Genomic DNA, 17,648 nt, shown 5'->3' on the forward strand with positions numbered 1-17,648 from the left:
TAAGTGTTTCATTTATAGAGGAAGGAAGCACTCCCTGCCACCATAAAGTTAATACCTATCACAGTAAATATGAATTCAGATCTGCTTAGTTCCAAACTTTTTGTTACTCTAATCCTCAACAGAATCTAACTATTCTTGCTTTTCTGTGATTCTTCAATTACTCTAAATGTTAAGTCTAATTTACCCAGACTGGCTCTCCACCCAGTTCTCTCCCAATGCTGTATTCCCTGAAGGTTCCTTTCTCCAGCATTCATACACTAAAACAAGTGAACTACTTCTATGGACTGGGTAATTTTTGCACTCCCATCCACCAAAACTCATAGGTTGAAGCCTGCATTTCCAATGTGATATTTGGAGGAGGGCCACAATAGAATAGTGACCTCATTAGGAAAAATGTGAACATTGGGAGAACCTCAGTGAGGCTACAACTGTCTATTAGCCAGGAAGTGGGTCATCACCAGGCTAGGCGAGGTGGCTTTATATTGAACTTCCCATCTTTCAGAACTGTAAAAAATAAATGTTTATTGCTTATTTCATTATAAGGCCCAAACTATAACTACTGAAAGAATTTTTTTAAAATCTCACAATCTAATATCAAGTATTATCTAATGTCTAATTTGCCTATTATCTTAAACTCTGGGACATGATCTTGTAGCTTTAAGAAAATATATTTTAAAATAAATTAAAACTTAACATTAGTAACATCAGTAAACGTTTCATTTGTACACCTAATTCCATATAACCACATACCTCTAAGTTCATGTAAAGTTTATTAGGCAAAAAAATAATTAAAAATAGATAAAAGTTTAAGAAGCCCTCATCTAGCAAAGTCATACAAAATATAAAAGTCAGTAATCAAAAACAAAACTGAAAGAAATCTTATTGTAACTAGAAATTTAGTGTTTCAGGGTGCTAAAGTAGATGTTTCTTAAATTCACTATTGCTCTGAAAATAAAGATCTGGGGGCCACAGAGAGTACAGGTGCTTGCCTTGCACAGAATCAATCCCAACACCGCACAGCTCCTGTAAGCATGGCTGATGAGTGTCCTGGAGGCCCTTTAGCACCACTGGAGAAGCCACAGCACTGCAGGGTTCTCAAGCCTTCAGATTTGGCCAAGAAATGCCAGGAGGAGCCAGCAGTCTTCTGAGCAGCTCATGGGAGCCCCCGCCCCCAAAGTATTTGCATATGAAGCTATTTTAAAATTTTAAGGACCACAAGATACCAAAGTCTACAACAAAATTTATATTGTGATCATTCTATCCTGACTTAAGATTATATATAAAAACACACAAAAAATCTTATATCTTTATTGAAAAACTACTCTTATAAAGTAACATAATAATTACGAAAAGTGGTCCAACAGGCTGGACATGTGTTCTGCATGAAGGCATGCAGGAGGTCCTTGTTTGATCTCTGGTACTGCATGGTCCCCAGAGCACTGCCAGGAGCAACCCCCAACAGTGAGCTCTGCTAATGTGGCCCAAAATAACAAACACACAAAAAATGTGACATATTTCATTTGTTCTCATGCATGAGACTTTTCTCTTCTCCGTGGATCAATAATAAATAATATACACATGCCAACAATAAGAAAACATTCATTTTGTTCACATATTAATAATACACTTATATGAACTCTGTAATAGACAAGTTTATTTTTTTTTAAACTCTTTTACTGAATCACTGTGAGATAGACCATTACAAAGCTGTTCATGATTGGATTTCAGTCATACAATATTCCAACAGCTATCCCTCCACCAGTGTACATTTCCCAGCACCAATGTCCCCAGGTTACTTCCCATCACCCCACCCCTGCCTGCATCTATGGCAGGCGCTTTTCTTTTTTTTTCTCTCTCTCTCTCAGGCGCTTTCCTTCTCTCTCTCTCTCTCTCTCTCTCTCTCTCTCTCTCTCTCTCTCTCTCTCTCTCTCTGTCACTCTCTCTCTGTCTCTCTCTCTGTGTCCCCTGCTCTCTCCAAGTTTTAAAACATAAGACTAAAGAACAGATAACCCAATAATAAATTAGACTGTTTAGAAACAAAAACCATCATGATATGACTTATCATATCATATGATTACACAAAACTTTAAGCTCACTGAATTTTTTGGTATCCTTTTTTGTAATTTTTTTCTTGATTATTTTCCCTCAATAAAAAAATTTATTTTAAATTATTTTAAATATCTCAATATACTACTAATATGTACATTATTCTCTTAGTGTTATTTTGCAAAAAAACAGATTTATGACTACTAAATGATTAGTGCCAGAATTTTAAAAGATAATCTTACTCGAAGCAGAAAAATTACCCTATAGTTACAAAATTTATAATCATGACAAACCAGTCATATTAAATTCCATTCTATTTAGTTATACCGGAACATTTTGAGCTTACATAAAATTTTTTTTGTTATAATTCATCTGTGTTAACTAAATTACTTTAACTACAAACCTTTTCTTCCTGTAAGAATTAAACACATATCATATTACTACCTTCTGTGCCAGAGCAGTCTTTACTTCTCCTTGTAGTGCTTCAATTTGCTTTTTCTTCTGTTCAGTCAGTTGTTTGAGCTCATTTATGTTCCCTTGAAATTGCTGCTGTTCTTTTTCCTTTTGCTTTAATGAATCCTGGGCCTGTATGATTTGACCCTGCACTAAACTGAGTTCCAACTTCAGCTGATGAGAAATCTACAAGAAAAGAAAATTTATTTACATTAATTTATTCTTTCACAATTACTGACCAACAAGCAATATTCTAGGGATAAACTATTGAATCTGTTGATCACAAGTAGTAAACAAAAAAACATCCTGTGCTCATAGATTTTTCAGAACTGGCATAATTCATTATCAGATCACATGCTGGATTAATCATCAGTACTTGCTTACTAAACAATATTTATATAGAATTTGTAGGAATTTTTCTTGCATTTCCTTGTATCGTAGAAAATAAAAATATAAATTTTCAGAACTTTCACTGTATCACTGTCACTGTCATCCCATTGTCATTGCTCGTTGATTTACTCGAGTGGGCACCAGTAACGTCTCTATTACACTCAGCCCTGAGATTTTAGGAGCCTCTCTTTACTCATCTTTCCCAACGACTGAAGGCTCTTTCAGGGTCAGAAAAATGAGACCTATCATTACTGTTTTTGGCATATTGAATACACCATGGGTAGTGTGCTAGACTCTGCCGTGCGGGCAGGATACTCTTGGTAGCTTGCCAGGCTCTCCGAGAGGGTTGTATATATCTTTTACTGTATTCGGGATATGAATACACCATGGGGAGCTTGCCAGGCTCTCCCATGCGGGCAATAGACTCTTGGTAGCTTGTCAGGTTCTCCAAGAGGGAGAACAGGCTATTATATGTCTTCTGGGAACTTGGTTTTATAGTTTCTGAATGTTTGCCGTTGATGGGATTACACGACACCGGGGGCAGTTTCTTGGTATGACTGCCTAGCTACTGGAAAATGGGGGATCTGGGTGGAAAAGGCCCAGTTCCGATCCGAGCAGCCTTGGAGATCTGGGTCCAGGTCCCCAGGTTCAGAACTTTGGAATATCTAATATCTGTTAATAATATTTTCAAAATGCTATTTAGTCATTTAATAAGACTAAATTCACTTCTGACCTATGTGTAGTGTTATAAATTACAATATGTTACCTCATTTACAACTGTGGGCATAATTTTGCTATCACCTTACTTTTATAACCTATAAGGATATATTTTTGTTCAAATAGATATATTATAGAAACCATACTGAGGTCCTCTATGGCCAAGTTGGAAGAACTAACCCTGCTCTTACAAAGTCTTTTTTTCATGTGTTTTTTGTTTATTCTTATTTCAAGTGGGGGAGTCCACACAGCACTGCAGTTGGGGCTACTCTTGGCTTGGTGCTCAGAGTTTACTCAAGGTGGTACTTCAAAGGACCACACAGTATTGGTCATCAAATATATCATTAATAAAAATGCCTTAAAATTAAAATCTCTTAAAAGCTCATTTACATTAAAAGTTATCAAGACATTTTCAACCATATTTTCTAACCTAGATTATCTAATTATAACACTAACTTTAGTTAACATTATTTTCTAATTTTATTAACTATAGTTCCTTATTTTGGGACTTTTATTATAATCAACTTGAATCTTTTAAGTAGTTAATTGAACATGTGGCAATTTTAAACTATAGTCTAATACATTTTAGAGAACTAAATCTTCCTTTCAATTAAGTGTCAGTATGAAAATTTGAGAAACTAAGTATTATCATGATCATACATTCATTTTTACATGAAAACAAAGAAAATCTCACCTCCTTCTCTTTTTCAAGTGACTTTTCCAGTTCATTTTGAACCTTAAGTGTGCTTTCTGTCTGTACTTGAAGTTGAGACTTTAATTCTTTACAAGTCTTTTCCTAAAAAAATGGAAACTACATTATGCAGAAAATATTTATAGTGAGTTTACGAAGTTTGGTATACAAACTTAGTATGACCAAATATATATTTATAAACTAAAATTATTAATAGCTTAAGACAGGATAAAATCATCCATTCCAACTTTAAAATCAGACAAATACAGCAGTAAAGTAGGAGGGAGATGAAAAGGTTAAGTGTTTTGAGCTCAAACAATTGCAAAAATAAATACTGGAGACAATTTTTTAAAAAAGTTTTTAAAGCACATTTGTTAGACAGTGAGGAAAGAAGCATGTTCTTGGAATAGAATACAGGACTGCATACATGTGACGTATGTGCTCTACTAGTGGCCCTAAAAACACACATTTAAATCACAAAATTATGACAGGCTGACTAGACTATACTGAAGGTATAGTAGAACAAATTAAGCTACAAGAAAATTAAAAACAGAACGTCTGAAAGGAATGAAAAAAGTAAAAATAATCAGAAAGGTATAACAAGACAAGAAACATTTTACAGAAACATAAAAGGAACATGATTAGGGCCAAAGCAATAGTACAGCAGGCAGAGCTCTTGTCTTACATAGCGCCAACCAAGACTGTATTCCAGACACCCTTAAGCGTCCCAAGAGCAATGCCAAGGGTGATCTCTGAAAACAGAGCCAGGAGTATCCTGAGCACCACAAGGTGTGGCCCAAAAACAAATGGAATAAGAAAATGAATGCTATTGGAGCCAGAGCTATAGTACAGCGGGTAGGGTGTTTGTCTTGTGTGTGGCTGACGTAGGATCAATCCCCGGCATCCCATATGGTACCCTAAGCACCACCAGGAGTAACTCCTGAGTTCAGAGCCAGGAGTAAGCCCTGAGCATCGCTGGGTGTGACACACAGCCCCCCCACCAAAAAAAAAAAAAAAGTGAATGCTATCATAATAAATGCAATTTTTTTTCTATGACTGACCTTTATCCCATTGCTCATAGATTTGTTTGAGTGGGCACCAGTAATGCCTCTCATTGAGAGACTTATTGTTACTGTTTTTGGCATATCCAATACGCACCGGCAGCTTGCCAGGCTCTGCTGCGCGGGCTCGATACTCTCGGTAGCTTGCCAGGCTCTCCGAGAGGGGCGGAGGAATCGAACTCCGGTCGGCCACGTGAAAGGCGAACACCCAACCACTGTGTCCAGCCCACTGACCTTTATACTAAAAGTAAAAAGAGAGGCTTATTTTTGTTCTTACTCTGTTTTATTCTATGTCATTTAAACAATTTCTGAGACTGTTTTCTCATGAGCGGGGACTTTGTCCGGCAATGCTCAAGAGTCACTCCCGGCAGTGCTTGGGAGACCATATGTGGTGCCTGAGGCTCACTCAGGATTGGTTTAATACAAGGCACATGCCTTACCTCCTGTACTATTTCTCTGGCTCTACTGTTTAAGTTTGTTCTATTCTACCTCTAAGCAGAGGACTGGAACATCCAGCCCACATGTCAGATAAACCCATGAAATCATATTTTCTAGTGCTGGTAGATGACAGAATGGATATGAACGGTTCTTGTCAATGCCAAACAGCCCATCTATCTGCCTGTATTACATGGTCAGTGAAACATGTTATAAATATCCAAATGACCCTTAACAAAAAAAGGTTCCCCAAACCCACTTTAAGATATAGCAGTTAATATTGTTTTAGAAAATTCATTAACAATTAGAAATTTTATAGTACTAGAATTAAAAGTTTCAACAAGTTATTCTAGCCGTTTTTCAAGAATCAGAGAAACATAGCTAATAGCTATATTCTCTATGGAAAGACCCCTCAAGATAAACATGCTACAATCCCCAAATGCAGCATCCTACCATCTGGAAAATACATCCCAATACCTTATTTTCAAGTTAAGCAATTCCAATTCCTTCTTCAGACAAACCATTTTAACTAGAATAACAATTCAGCATAAAATTTGGTAGAGAAAAAGGGTGTATTTCATATACAGTTATCACTTCAATTTAAGAAAGTAAATGTACATACTAACCAAATCTAATATAGCAGATTTTCCTTTCTGACTTTCCTTTTCAAATTCACTCTTGGTGTTTTTCAAAGAATCAGAAACTTTTGATAATTTCTCTTTTGTTGTATAAAGTTCAGTCGTTAGAGTTTCTTTCTCCGTCTTCACTTTTTCTAGTTCTGTTGCTGCAGTTTGAATTCTGCTATTCAATTCCTTGTGTTGTATCTTTGCAGCTTGATTTAAATTTTCAATTTCTTGTTTAAGGACTATTTTTTCTTCCTCGTGTTTTGAAAGCATTTGCTTAACATTTTCAAGAGCTTCAGATTTTTTCTGTAGATCCAACTTTGTATTGGATACTCTAAATATTTAAAAAATCCTTTTAGTAACATAATTTACCATTGAGAACAAGTAAATAACTTATTGCTTATTAAAACTTACTTTTGTGGTTCAGAAGTAAAATAACAATAAGAACATAATATGATAAAATCACACAACTGGAAAAAAAGCTGAAGAACATATGATATATTCATTTAACAGATGAAGATCTTACTCAAGACAAATAAGTTGGTGGTAATGTCAAGGCCATCTATGTCTCCTAGTTTACCCAATTTTATCCATTTCAATGAACTCAAATAAACACATAGCAGATTGACCAATAGAAAAATTTTTTCATATGCCCTGAAAATCTCATTTTGTTAGTACTCAAAGTACATAGATAATTTTGTCTTTCTGAAAAACATAACATGTGTTTTGGTAGATCTTAAATTTTTTTAATCTAATTTTAATACAAAATTATAAATTAAAATTTTTTTAAAATATTTTATTTCAAACACTTGATCTTAGCCAAAAAGCCGAGAAGCAATTTTCATTTCAAACATAAAAAATACGTAAGATTTACTTTAATTTTATCTAGAAGAATATATAGGATATTTGCAATGGTTTCCCCTTACCCCAGATTTTTATACCTGAACAAATAGTTGTAAGTACAAGAAAATGAAAAATATAACTTGTAAGTACAATTAAACTACAGATTTCTATTTTCATACAAGAAATGAGGCATATCATATTCTAAAAGAAACAGATATGTTAAAGGTGATTCTTAAATAAGAAAATTATATGCAAAGTAATACTGTTTCTAGTATGCATAGCATTATAACACATTGACACTGACACTGTAATTTGTGTTAAACTACAGCCAAGTATGAGCCACCAATGAAATGTGCAAACATAAACATGTTAAGTATATTTCATTATCAGTATTGTCCAAAAATATGCTGAAGAGGGGCTGGAGTGATAGCACATCAGGTAGGGCATTTGCCTTGCATGAAGCTGACCCGGGTTTGATTCCCAGCATCTCATATGGTCCCCTGAGCACCACCAGGGGTATTCCTGAGTGCAGAGTCAGAAGTGACCCCCTGTGCATAGCTGGGTGTGACCCAAAAGAAAACAAAAAGTAGGATTTGATATATTTTTATTATGTTAACTTTCTCATGATTATTTATATGATAAGAGGAAAAACAACAAAAAAGAAAAAGTCTTGTATAGTCTATGCCTTTTTAAATATTAATAAAAGTGTTACTTTTTAAAAAGTAATGAACAGATACATGATCATACTGGAAACTTGAAAACCCCTTTACAGAAACTGATAAAAATAGACATTGGAAACTATGATGTTAACATCAAGGAATTGGTGAGGCAAAAATGCACCTCTGTATCCTCAAATTCAAAGTACCAGGGCACAATTTACTAAATATGAAGACAAGAATTTTTTTATCATCACTCCCCAAGTAAGAATTAAACCATGAAGGAGTCAGTTATTCACACTTATGGGAATTGTTTTATTTTTCTGACGGGTATCAGACTATCAGTCTCCATTTTTAGTAGTAGAGTTAAGACCCCTCAACTCTTTGATAGGGTCATGTCTACCAACTAGCCAGAGTAACCTATTTATAGACATTAAAAGACAGAATCTACTGATATCTGACTAGTCACAAGTCTTCCCATGAGTAGCACTGTAGCACCATCGTCCCTTGTTCATAGATTTGCTCGAGCGGGCACCAGTAACACCTCCATTGTGAGACTTCTTGTTACTTACTGTTTTTGGCATATCAATTATGCCATGGCTAGCTTGCCAGGCTCTGCCGTGCAGGCGGGATACTCTCAGTAGCTTGCCGGGCTCTCTGAGAGGGACCGAGGAATCGAACCCGGGTCAGCTGCATGCAAGGCAAATGCCCTACCCGCTGTGCTACTGCTCCATCCAAATAAACCAAGTAAAATTTATTTTTATTCATCAAAGTTCTGATGAATTATGTGTCCAATGAAGATCTCAGGGCAACATCCAACCCATAGATCAACATCTAGCGCAAGTAAATGCTGGAGATTAATGATACTTTGATACTAAAGAGAAGATACCCCAGATCAAGATTGTCATGGAAGACCCAGACTTGCTCAAATTCAGCACAAACTTATCACAGAGCAGTAGAAACTGAGCCCAGCCCCCACTCCCATAATCTTTCAGAGCTGTACGAATATAACACTCAGGCATACAGGGACACATATGAATTAGTTTTTCTGGTAGCAGCAAATGCGATAAACCAGCAATTGTGAACCCTGGGCCAGAGTCAAAGCCAGCTGTAGCTGAGCTCAGCTCTAGAGAAACTACAGGGCACTTGATGGTCCCAACAGCAATCCAGGCCCACAAAAACTCATGGTCACAGGTAACAGTTCTACAAATGTTTGTCCCTGATCACTGGTCAAGTGAGATCATACTCATATCAGCAACTCTAGCCCTAATGTAACACCATGAACAAACAAGAATTCAACTGCTTCAATAGCTAGGAGCTCAGTGAAGTCTTCAAACCTGCAAGTCTATAAACTATCTGAGAAAAATTTAAAAGCAACAATGCCACTGATGGTCAACAAAATGAAATCAAAAGACAACAACCATTAGTGAGCTCAAAGAGTTTGCAAGAAAGCATTAAAATTCTCATTAAAACATAAACAAAGGAGCTAAAGAGTATAGCAGCTGAGCTAAAAAAGTCACATAAGTGAGATCTGGTAGCATAATGGAAGCTGAAACTCAAATTAGTGACCTCAAGGATAAGATACAGTATATCAACAGAAGAGAGATTAAACATAATTTTTAAAAGTGAAGAAAACATTACAAATACATGAGATGGTATTAAAAAGAATAACATCTGCATCATGGGAATTCCAGAAGAGGGAGGGAAAAATGGAGGACGGGAGGGAAGGAGGGAAGGAAGGGAGGTAGGAAGAAAGGGAGGGAGGGAGGGAGGGAGGAAGGGAAGGAGGGAGGGAGAAACCGTAGCAGATAATTTCCCCAATATACTACATACTGGAAACTTTAAAACCCCTTTATCAGAAACTGATAAAAATAGACACTGGAAACTATGATGTTAACATCAAGGAATTGGTGAGGCAAAAATGCACCTCTGTATTCTCAAATTCAAAGTACCAGGGACAAGTACTTTGTACCAGACAAGTACTCTGATCCAAGAAGCTCAGAATCCCAAACAGAACCATCCCAAACAGAACATACTGTAAATCAAAATGGCAGAAAATAAAAATAGACTTCTAAGAGCAGCAAGATGAAAAACAAAGACTTACATATAAATGAACCACTATAAAACTCATATGACATTTAAAAAATGAAATTCTATAAATCAGAAGAGAATGGCATGGTAAATCTTGATGAAAGAATCTCCAAGAATCCCAATCCTCCTAGGTTACACTCAAGACTTGAAGGACTGATTTTCAAACACCACCTAAATTGATTCATTGTGTCTTAATTAGCTCTGTAAGAAATACTAGTCCTCTTTAAACAGTAAGTAGATATTATAAAGCAGAAATACACAAGAAAGTCATAAAATGGGGTTAAGAAGAAAATTAGACTGAGAGTAAGACTCACTTGCTTTAAATTCAAAGGGATAATAAAACTTCAGATGTAAACTGCACAGTAAATGTAACGTGAAAATACTTAGAAATTAACAAGAAAATACAAGCAAAAGCAGATCACTACAGTATAAAGCTTCAAAGTACATATGGAGAAGTGCATATTTTTATAAGGAAAAGTCAAAGAAACTATGTCAAACTGGAAAAATACCCAATCCATAAAATGGAACTAAATTCTTTTACATCAATGAGTCTAAATGTAAATGGATGGAACTCCCCAAACTTTGGACAGAACTAGAGGATATGATGTTAGTGAATAGGGAGGAGGCAAAAGTCAGATGACCTCACTGAGATGTGGTATATAATAAAACAAAGCAAGGAAATAAATAGTATCTAAAAAAACCAAGACTCTGGGTTTGACAAAAGTGCTAAAGTTACCAAATAAGAGGGAAAGGCGGATTGGGAAATAGGAAGAAAATGCCAGACTAAAAGAGATATAAGGACAATAATGCAGGGTCTTTGACACTTTGCTGATGGCAGAGATGCAGTAACTCTGAACCAAAAGTATAAATAATAACATTATTGTAACAATGTTATCTCAATAAAAATAAAATATTAAGAATAAATTACAATAATAAAAAGTTAATAGAATCAATATAAAGAACACTTAATAATTTTTAATTACTGGGATAGCAAAACTGAAATCTTAAGGAAATGTTAATATTTAGTTTATAAACCTCTCCTTATAAATAATTTAGCTTACATTTCTTTTTCCATTTCAAGTTGCTTACTCAATTCGGTATTTCTAAACTCTAAGTCTGTGTTCAATTGTCTTTGCTGTTGCAAATCCTGCAGAACTTGTTCCTTGTTTGCTTTAATTTCAATTGTATCAGCTTCTAATTTCTAGAGAACAAAAACAGCATAGTAATTATGTATGATTACTGCTTTCTATAGATATAAATTTAGAGTAATCATATTTATTACCTGAATAAAATTAGCTCACATAAAAAAACCACAGGCAACAGGTTTACACATGGCTATCCTGAGAACTATGCACATTCAGAATTGAAATGGGGTTGTTATGCTACCTTTCTAATGAGCACTCTGGGCCTAAATATAATATTTAATTCCTGATTTGCTTCTTGGTATAGTTTGATTAATAATTTTGCCCTATATATCTTATAACCCAATAAGAATATTTGTGGTTCTCAACATTTATATTGAATGTATGACATAACAAATCTTATAATAATACATCTTTATGAAAGATATAGAATACTTTGAAAAATAACAACTGTAAAATGTCAAATAGCTGGTAATCCCAGGATATAATACTGGCTCTAAGTAACCTTTTGAGGGGGAGGAGGATGAACTGGTGTTGTTAAGGGGTTATCTCCAGGTCTATGCTCAAGAAACCACGTGGTACCAGGGATGAGACAGGAGCCTCTTACAAACAAAGACCTCCTCTGAACATGTGCTCAGCCTGTTTATCTCTTTCTCCAATTTTAAAAAGTATTTTTTAATATATTTTTTAAATTTTAAAGATTTTTTTAAATCCTCAAAATATTCTGAAATTAAGTTTGTATTTTACTTTTCAATGAGATTAATTTTCTGTTCTTTTAAGCCCATACATAAAGTAATTTATCATTATTAATACCATCAACCATAGAAAAGGGAAATAAACTCATAAATAGAATCATAAATGCAGTTCAATCTCAAATCTATATTGGCACAAATGTACATAAATACAGATACACGTCTCATGATTCTATAATCATATTCAAGTGCCTCATCTACAATAACTTGAGAAATTTTGGTTTAATTGATAGGAGCTCAGAGCTCCAATTTGAAGGACAAATGACTCAAGATAAATCCATCCGTGATATGACTAGGCATTTAATCTCTTTGATAAATAAACACTTTGACTTGAATTTGAGTTACACTAAGGTGTCAGTTTTGTCGTGGTCTCTAGTTACTGTTATTTAGAAACAAAATCCGAATAGTGAAAATGTAAATTATAAACAGAAAAAGGTCTTCCACATCTGAAATATTGTCCTGGAATAAGGAGGTAAGGTTCTGGAAGAATGATAGAACAAAAGTGAGTTTACAACATCAAACTGGTGATTTCTTTGTAATTACAGAGTAAACCCTAAAACATTGTCTCAATGAAATAATCATACATGTAATGGACCCACTATATATGTTAACTGTCATTTGTAAAAAGCTATACATCAGTTAGTTAAAAAATTGAAAAATATGAAATTCAAAATTATGACATTAATTTTTAAAAAAATTTATTTTTTTGCTTTTTGGGTCACACCCAGTGATGCTTAGGGTTACTCCTGGCTCAGCGCTCAGGAACTACTCTTGGCGGTGCTCGGGGGACCATATGGGATGCCGGGGATTGAACCCAGGTAAGGAGGCAAACCTGCTCTGCTATCGCTCCGGCCCAATTTTTATGCCACAATTTTACCTTTTTAAAAAATTAAAGATATTTATTCTTTCTACATCATTTTTTATTGCTGTGGCTGTAAAAAGTACGAATAGCTTCTATTTCTTTTATACAAACCTTAATTTGACCTTCCAGAGCTTCGGTTTTCTGCTCTAAAGAGAGACACTTCTCTTTATGTTCTTTAAGATGACTTTCCAGCTGACTGCAATGTTCATGCTTTTCCTGCAACTTTGTAGTGACCTGATCTAATTGAGTAGTGATCTTATTTAACTCCTACAGAAAAAAGAAAGTTGAAAAAATCTATGGTAAGATTCTATTTGGTAAGGTAATAAAAATACAGACTAATTTTTATTCTTGAGACAGAATACATGGTTCTCTTCTGGTTCTAAGTAGCTTGTATATCTGAGACATGGCAAGCCTAGCTACTAAAAACAGGCTTGGAAGTCTAGCTCCCTTTCCCAATTACCAGCAATGTATAGGATAGATAACAATTAGGAGCAAATATTTCAAGTGGACTTGACATTATACATGGACTTGATATTTCTAATCTATGGGAGGAATACAATATCAGAAAGCCCAATTTGAGTCACATACAAGCTGAGCTCTATCAAAACTAAAGTTGATATTTTTATTTCCATCTGATGCCTACAATTACTACTCGAACTATTAAATGAGTTTTGAACTCAGGGAGAAATTAAGGCGAATAAGCAAATCTATTGCAAGATGATATAAAATCAGGTATCACTTCAACACATATGCAAATAATTTATCTTACAAAGCATTAGAATATAAAACAAAACTGCATCAGATTCCCCTACCTGCTGTTTATCTTGTAATGCATTTTGGGCAGTGTCCAAATGATTTTGAAGATCTGCTCTTTGTGCATTTTTTGCTGCTTCTGCTGATAATAATAATTCAGTTTTGGCTTTAATCTGCAACAAAGTTTACAAGTCATGTAATAACATACTTAGTTCTACATTTCACCTTTCTTTTAAATCTTTTTTATTTAGTAAGATTCTGTGTACTGTAATGCTCCTGTGACTAAATTTTTTTTAATTAAGTCCTTTTAAAAAATAAACTAAGAATCAAGACACTGAAAATTATGCATGTGATATTTTTCCATGAAAGGACAAGTAAGGGAGAAGAGTCCTAATAATGTCTGGATAAATGAAGAAAAGATATACTTACATGACACCAAAACATTTTCTTTACTTGCTAAGAAAGAAAAGATACTTTTCTTGATGAAAATAGGATTATATTTTTCAAAAGGAGGTATATGAAGTTTATCTATTCTAATGATAAATAGTAATTATGCAAAGAAAATGATGCTTCCAAAAATAATCAAGAATTCCAGAATTCAAATTCAAATCAGAGAAACTGAGAGTGAATTTAGTTATTCCTCTGTTATTCTCATTTGAAAGGTTTTAATTCTGATGCTTATAGAAAGTCAAAAATGGGGCTGGAGAGATAGCACAGCGGGGAGGGCATTTGCCTTGCACGCAGCTGACCCAGGTTCGATTCCCAGCATCCCATATGGTCCCCTGAGCACCGCCAGGAGTAATTTCTGAGTGCAGAGCCAGGAGTGACCCCTGTGCATCGCCAGGTGTGACCCAAAAAGAAAAAAAAAAAAGTCAAAAAATAACACATTAGAAATAAGGGATTTTTAAAAAGACTTTAAATAAAATAAACAAATCTTATTATCAAAAGTGTTTAAATAGGTTTTTCACAAGCATAAAATACAAAAAGATAAACATATAATCTTAAGAAAAGAAACACTTTTTTTTAACTGGTTAATGAATAAACAAGAAGTCCAAAGTTCAAGTATGGGGTAATTTAAAACAAAAAGGGAATATTCAGAGAATCCTTTCTCAAGTATTTTAATTTTTCATACTAAAAAGGCTATAATTAGTTACACATAACTACAAAAAATAAAAAGAGAAAAGTAAATGAATCTATACTTTTAATGGTGTTTAATAAATCTATGCTAACTGGTACCTACAGTGTTTCATCTAAATAATTGTTTTAACTATAAAATATTTAATCCATAATGATTACTAATGAATTTAAAAACAAATAGTTTCAACAAATTTGACCTTTTCAAAGTCATGCTAAAATGTGAAAAATTTTACAGAGGTTGAAGTACTAATCCTCTTGGTTCTACCTTAGTCTAAAAATGCTTCTGATCAAAGAAACATAATATAGCTATTCATATAACCAGCTTATTCTTACATTAAGTTTAGATGTGGCAGAAGTTCAATAGCATTGCTGCAACTTCCACATTACAGAATTTGAATAAGAACAGGAAAGAGACCAACCAAGACATGCTATTAAGTTTGTACATAATTTACTTTGACATTATCATAATAAGGTCAAACCAGAGGGATGCTAACAGCCCAACAGCCAGAATCAAAAATGTGTTTCAAAACTGAAAATTCACAAAAACGGGGTCTGAGAGCTCAGCAGACTAGACTACAGTCTTAGCTTACAGGAGGCCCACATTTGTACTCTGGCACTGCATGTTTCCCCATGCACAACAGGAACACCATCCCCCAAATACTAAGCTGAGTGTAGCCCCAACAAAACAAGAATCACAAACACACCCCAGGGGGAAAAAATTTTACTTTAACTACCTCCATTTGGTGTATGTAAAGAACACTGGTAACAGGTAATTTCCTTTGGCTTACTATTTCAGGCTGACACCCTAGTAACACTCATAAAAGCACTAGATGTTGTTAACCGTCTTAACTCTTAAAAGAAAATCATACATCCAATCAAATAAGTTATTTTTGATAAAAACCTTTAGAAAACTGAAGAATTGAAAGCATTTTCAGGAACTTCCGAACTACTGAAAAATAAGACTTTACTGTAAAGATTATAAAGCAAGATCATAACTTTTTAATTGACTGATCTTATTATAAGAATTAGTTTTCAAATAAATAGCAGTGGCAGGGTGACCATTCTGGACAAAGAAGGCAACTGTGATGCAAAATGAATCAAAGACTACCCTATTAATTCATTCATTCATACTCCCTCCAATCTCTCTCTATTTCCCTCCCTCTCTTAAGTTGTACACCACAGACTGAGCTGTCATATAATTTATCTAACATATTACTTTAAAAAAACTGTATTTTTTGCAACTTCTAATAAGTAAACCAGTTATATTTATTTTACCTAGTGTTATAGAACTTTCCTCATGAAATAAACAAAATCAAGGTAGAAATGTTCTATAACTTCTTTAGAATAAGAATTTAATGGTGAGAAGGGAAGTTGCCCTTAAAAACAGAATAAAACGTTCAGAGACAACAGAAAATAAGAACTGGTCTTCAGTAGGCAGCCTGAGGGCAGGGGGAAGAACGAACAGTGGGACAATGATAGAGGCAAGTGAACACTCTGGTGGAGGATGTGGTGCTGGAATGTATTATGCATTAAACCTTGCCATTAACCATTTTGTGAACAATGGGACCTGGGCTTAAAATTTAAAAGAAAAAGTCCTAATTCCCACTTCATGATTAAACTCACTAACTGAACAAGACTGACATACTGGACTCTAAAATAATTAAAATAACAGAATCACTGTCATCCCGTTGTTCATCGATTTGTTTGAGCGGGCACCAGTAACGTCTCTCATTGAGAGACTTATTGTTACTGTTTTTGTCATATCCAATACACACGGGTAGCTTGCCAGGCTCTGCTGCTCGGGCTCGATACTCTCAGTAGCTTGCCAGGCTCTCCGAGAGGGGCGGAGGAATCGAACTCGGGTCGGCCGCGTGAAAGGCGAACACCCAACCGCTGTGCTATCGCTCCAGCCAAAATATTACAGCCATATAAAAGGTATTTTGAAAACAAATCCTATAGGGCCAGATAATTCAAAGTGGATGAAGTGTTTGCCCTGCATGCTAAGGACTGAAGTTATACCCCAGCACCACATGGTACTCTATGAAAGTGGAGTCAAGTCAGCAACAAAAAGATGTGACATGCTGGGGGAAAAGGCAGCTCAGATAGAGAAAGGAACACCAAATAAAGTGTGGTTGGAGGACCCGCTCAGGATGGGAGATGCAGGCTGAAAGTAGACTATAGATCGAACATGATGGCCACTCAATACCTCTATTGCAAACCACAACACCCAAAAGGAGAGAGAGAACAAAAGGGAATGCCCTGCCACGGGAAGGGGGGGTAAAGGGGAGGGAGGGATACTGGGACCATCAGTGGTGGAAAATGGGCATTGGTGAAGGGATGGGTACTCAAGCATTTTATACTGAAACACAAGCATGAAAGCTTGTAAGTCTATAACTGTACCTCACGGTGATTCACTAATAAAAATTTTTTTTTAAAAAATGATGTGCCACGGTTACAGTAAGAAGAGTGGCTTTGGGCCAGCACATGTCGATGAGCAATCTTTGGTGAGCATTACAGTCAGAATATGCACAGGCATCAAAAGGATGAGTGAGACTTTGGCAAGTGTTCATGAGAACACTACAACTAAAGCACACAACCCCAGCAAGTCAAAGCAAGAGTGTGTGACCTGCAGTCATCATTCTAGCAGTAACAACTAATAGGAAACTTTAAAATAAAATGTATGAAGATTTTAAAAAGCTGCAAAGTATTTAACATGGAAATTTTATCTAAAATCAAACTAATCTGAAACTCAAAAATAACAAGTACTTCATGAAAGCAAAGAAAAGAGAAAAACTCTAAGGAATTAGCTTGCTAGGACAGGGTGAAGTGGATAGGTAAGCAAGAAAGTTCAGCAAACTATTAGAAACAACCTCTAATTATTATTTTTGATCCTATTAGTTAAGTAAAGGGAGGTAGCAGAAGTGAGAGAAATGAAAAAGGAAAATTATGCAGAACTTAAATTTTTTTTTTGGCTTTTTTTTGTCACACCTGGCGAT

The 17,648-nt window shown here is 35.1% G+C and overlaps 1 protein-coding gene across 1 annotated transcript in view; it reads right to left on the reverse strand.

The window, feature by feature from the left end:
• The window catches only part of EEA1 (early endosome antigen 1), a 124,526-nt gene that overhangs the window by 22,361 nt on the left and 84,517 nt on the right, over positions 1-17,648 (reverse strand). Inside the window, exons 16-21 of the mRNA XM_055118289.1 lie at positions 13,575-13,688; positions 12,874-13,029; positions 11,068-11,207; positions 6,420-6,750; positions 4,301-4,402; positions 2,491-2,685 (exon numbers count right to left, since the gene is read on the reverse strand). Coding sequence (XP_054974264.1) covers positions 2,491-2,685; positions 4,301-4,402; positions 6,420-6,750; positions 11,068-11,207; positions 12,874-13,029; positions 13,575-13,688 — 1,038 coding nt within the window. The remainder of the gene's footprint in view (positions 1-2,490; positions 2,686-4,300; positions 4,403-6,419; positions 6,751-11,067; positions 11,208-12,873; positions 13,030-13,574; positions 13,689-17,648) is intronic.

This window comes from Sorex araneus, chromosome 10, assembly GCF_027595985.1.
Source record: "Sorex araneus isolate mSorAra2 chromosome 10, mSorAra2.pri, whole genome shotgun sequence".
NCBI lineage: Eukaryota > Metazoa > Chordata > Mammalia > Eulipotyphla > Soricidae > Sorex > Sorex araneus.